The 4,728-nt window shown below is 40.5% G+C and overlaps 1 protein-coding gene across 1 annotated transcript; it reads right to left on the bottom strand.

Moving 5' to 3' along the window:
- Nucleotides 1–1,397: 1,397 nt before the first annotated feature.
- Nucleotides 1,398–4,448, bottom strand: LOC307065043 (uncharacterized protein; the record flags this gene model as incomplete). Its single annotated transcript, XM_079721810.1, has 2 exons — nucleotides 1,398–1,450; nucleotides 4,283–4,448. The coding sequence occupies 2 exons, from the start codon at nucleotides 4,446–4,448 to the stop codon at nucleotides 1,398–1,400; spliced, it is 219 nt and encodes a 72-aa protein (XP_079577936.1).
- Nucleotides 4,449–4,728: the final 280 nt, after the last annotated feature.

Genomic DNA, 4,728 nt, shown 5'->3' with positions numbered 1-4,728 from the left:
AGAGCTGAAGTTCAGGAACCAGTGCCTTAGCATGTCCTGCAAAGATTTCATTTCTGCCTTTTCAGTGATTTAGCTGTCAACAGTGTTTCTACAGTTCCTCCCTCCTATCCTTGACACGAACACTACTCTATGCTGTCCCCTTGGGCACTGAAGAGTCTTGTGATGGGTCACGGTTGTTGAAGGCCCCTGTCTGCTTTAGGAACAGAGTTGCAAATCTCGCTTTATGATACTGTTTAATGTGGGAAAACATGTTTAATGGAGTCAGGATGTCCCATCTCACCTGACGTGAACTCTTCCCTAGACTGCTGTCGTATGCTTAAATTTCCTTTATCAGAAAATAAATCTCTTGTATTCCATAAGTAAATACCAGGCTTCAATTCTGTGGAAACAAAACTAGATATAAGATATCATTTAAGGCTCACAGCATCACATACAAATGATTCAGAGTGACGTTGGGAAGGGAGAGATAAAGTTCTGACATCGGGGTGAAATGTGAACTTAGGGCACATCTGATATATGTGCTTTTTTCCACTCATTCCAACAATGTTTAGGTCTTTGAAGAGAGCAATTTGAAAAACAATTTCACTGTTTATTGTCTATCTTCTTTTTCACATTCCAGAACACTCACCTCCATATTATCTTCACTGCCAATATCTACCCTTTAACCATCCAGTTTGGGACTTTGATATATTGCCCATGCATTTAGTAATAGTCATTTCCTATATTTCATAATTCTTCCTGCAGTCAGAAGGAAGAACTGGCCTAGTAATTTCTCTTAACCAAATAATAAGGAAGCTTCTTAGGAATGGGGTTTTTTAATGGGACAGCAGGAAGAAGACGAGAACGAAGAGGAGAGGAAAAGAAAGAGGAGACACTTGAAACCTGTGAAAGAGTCATCAGCTAAGCATGTGCCAGAAAGCCAGGAAGTAAACTTTCCTTGCAGCTTAGCCACATCTTCCCTGACTACTATATATTTTTAAAATAATATGATACATTGTTATAAAAGTGAACGTATATCATTTCATATATAATGGGGAGAACATAAAGCTGTTAAAAAATGAGCATGTCTATTAAATGGCCAGAAATAATCACTGCTTACACTTTGCTGTATTTAGTGTTACGAGTTTGCAATTTTCATAAACCCACACACATGCATACATGTCTATCAGGTTGCTGATTTGAGATCATCTTTTGTAATATAGATATCTCCAGACATAGGTGGCTCTCTTTTTGCTGCATTACATTTATCCCAAAAGGTCTTGTATGTTTTCTTTTCATGTCGTTCATCTCAAGGTATTTTCTATTTATTTGTTATTTCTTCTTTGCACCATTGTTTATTTAGGAATTTGTTTCCGAACTAACACATGTCACAGCATCAGAGAGTACAATGGTGGTCATCAGGGTCTGAGGGGTCGGACAGTGGTGGAGGTGTTGGGCCAACGGTAGAAGCCTGCAATCATACAATGAATGAGTTCTCAGAGTCTAGGGTACAGCATGGTGAGCTCGCTAATAATACCCACTTGTGTACTTCAATCTTGCTCAGAAATTAGACTGTAAGTGTTGTCATCACACACACACACACACACACACACACACAAAGAGAGAGACATAAACACATTACCTTGTTACTGATGAAGTGATTAATGTGCTAAGTGACCGATGATGGTAATCACTGCATAAAGTACACATATGTCAAATCATCACATTATACACCGTAAATATGTACAATTTCATTTGTCAATTATACATCAATAAACCCGGAGGGAAAACATGAAGGAATAACCATCATACAACAGAGTAACAATGTTTGAGCATCTCTGTGTTCCTTCTCCTCCTTGGCTCTCTTAGGATCCGATACTATTCTCTGAGAGAGCTTCCTTTATCGATTATTCTGGGGTCCTTGTACCCGTCTCAGAGTGGATATTCCAGTTTAGTCATCTGTACTTACCATATCTGATTTCGTAGGGTGGAAAATAGGGAAAGGTGGGCAGGAAAGTCGTTAGTAATCTTGAAAATCATTCTTTTTCATTTTGGCACGTAGTTTATTTAGTTCTCAATTCCCTCAAAAACTTATTAGGCACCTGATATAATTTCAGTCCTCCAATCATTTCTATGTCCTATGGATCTCAGGAAGTTCCTTTTGTAGAAGTAATTTTCTGGCCTGATTAAATTACTGCCTTTCCCCACAACATAATACAGCTACCATGAGGCTCCCTGGCACAAAGGTGGAAAGACGACAACTTCTGTCTCTTTTCTCTGTTGTAACAGTCAACTGAAATTGGGCTTCTACTTGAAAACCACTTCTAATCTCATATCTTGCTCTTTAGGACTTACAAGCAGTGAGTATTCTAATTCAGCAAGGTTTTGAGTTTCTGGGCTGTATTATTTTTCTTTTCATTCTTTACATTTCTGGCCTGTCAACCAGAAAGTTTTTCCTGAACATACGTCTACTGAATTACCCTGAGCAAATCAACAATTGACCAACCGTTGCTCTGCATCTAAAGATACCATGGACAACCATTACTGCAAACATTTTGCCATTGAATAACACGTAAAACCACATTTATGGCTTCCAATATCAGATTCCTTTCCAACCACGTCCAGACACATAAGACAATGCCACAATTTTGAGATTAGTTATGGGAGCATCCCACCTGAAAGAACTAATTTCTATGTCAGGTCAAATAACAGTAGCTACAGTAGAGAAAACTCCCAAATCTCAGTGTTTATTTTTCACTCATGTCATAGTCTGATGAGCGTTGAACAGTAACATGGGCATCTGTTTGCTTCTGCAGTTCTGGCATCTTTGACTCCTTTACTTCTAACCACAAGAAGAGATATGCTCAATAAACACATCCCTTTTCACAGCTTACTGGACCAGTAAGCTGAGCACTTGGAAAACAAGCTGCATAGCAACAGTCGTTTTGTAAATCAAGATAAACATTGGAATCCCCAGTGTATCTCAAAGTGGGGGTCAAAATAATCAAGAATGTAATTTCCGAGGTGAAAAAATATAATAAGACCTGAGGTTGTTGAGTTTTGCAGTAAGAACGGCACGTTATACACATGGAGAGCAGGGAGCGCTTTGTTTTGTGAGGTCCCTTTAAATTCCCTTTCTTTTGTACTACCCATGTTTTCAGAACTATTATAATTTTATACAGAGTACCCCAATAATTTCCCAAACTGGTTACTTTGTAGTGTCAGATTAAAAATTCGGTTAAATTGGAAAAGAAAATGAACACAGAGTATGAACGGGTAATAGACTTTAAGAATCTCCTTGCATGCCCTACATGCATGTCTGAGCCACTCCCCTGCTGGAGCACCTGGGGGTGGTGGTGACGGTCGTGGTGGTGGTGACGGTGATGATGACAGAGACAATGGTGATCAGCCACCTCTCAAATGCCAATTATGTGCTCGGCATTGTGCCAACTGAATGACACACATTCATGTAATTTTTATGCCTAAGCAAGTTGGCGCTGTAAATGTGATTTTCCCCACACTTTATTAAAGGGTTTGAAATCCCAAGAAGGTAAACTATTTGTTCCTCAAACCAATCAAGCAATAATTAGGAAAATAACCTCTATTTGAAACTGTATAGAAATAATCATTGATACGACTCGAAATTCAGATAACACTGACTCTGAGAGCCTGAAACTCGGGATCAAAGAAAGATCGAAATCAAGCAAAATTATGATATGATATCGCTAAAAGCAGGTTTTTAAAAAAAGAAAAAATTTTTCCCATCACAGAAAAGAATTGTATTTTATTCAGGAAGTGGGGGATAAGTAACAATTGCTCAGCTGGTAGTAAGCCAGGCCCAGGTGACCGAACGACACAGAAGACAGTGAGACAATCCTCAGAGGGCGCCCAGGAGGAAGGCTGCTGCTCTTCCTTCTGAGGCTCTGCGACGCTTTCTTGGGCACCTCCCAGAGGGAAGCAGTACAGCAGCCTCAGATAAGAAAGCTCTGTCTGTCAGGAAGCACCACACGCATACTGAGGCTGAAGGGTGGAGAAGCTTCTTCCGTATCCATGATAGGCTTTGAAGAGAAGATGAAGGTGGAGCTGTGGATCTAGTGGAGCCGATTGTCCTTATCCTTTCCAGATGCAGATAAAAGGGCAAGCTCTTACCTACTCTTGGGCAGGCATTTCTGCTAGCAATGATGAGCAGGTGCCCCAGGAGGGCATTTCTGCTTGCACTGCTGAGGCACGCATGGGTCAGAGCACTTTATAGGTGGGCAAGGGTCTGGACACTTGCAAGGTGGGCAAGGGTCTGGACACTTGCAAGGTGGGCATGGGTCAGGGCACTTTATAGGTGGGCAAGGGTCTGGGCACTTGCAAGGTGGGCAAGGGTCTGGACACTTGCAAGGTGGGCAAGGGTCAGGACACTTTGGTGGGCACACTGGTTGTGGCTGGCAGGGCTGCTTGCACTGCTGATGTTGAGAAGACATCTTTCTGGAGTCTTAATATCTGAAAGAAAGTATATGACTGTGTTCACAAGAAGGAATTCCTATAGAGAAAAGAGCAAAATCTTTTGGAATAACAACAGATAGTATCTCACCAATCTCTAAGTATGTGCTTTAATCTCTTTAATACCTTTTAATGAATTTCTGACTTCTCTCTCGTTCTTCAGAAAATCGTTATGGCAATCCAGAGAAAACCTTCTCTTTTCTCACACAACTTTTCTAAAGAAAATATCTTTGTTTTAAAGAAACAAGCGAAGTTTTCTCT

This window comes from Hyperoodon ampullatus (genome assembly GCF_949752795.1).
Source record: "Hyperoodon ampullatus genome assembly, chromosome: 2".
In the NCBI taxonomy this organism is placed as follows: domain Eukaryota; kingdom Metazoa; phylum Chordata; class Mammalia; order Artiodactyla; family Ziphiidae; genus Hyperoodon; species Hyperoodon ampullatus.
This window is presented reverse-complemented; position numbering and strand designations above follow the sequence as displayed.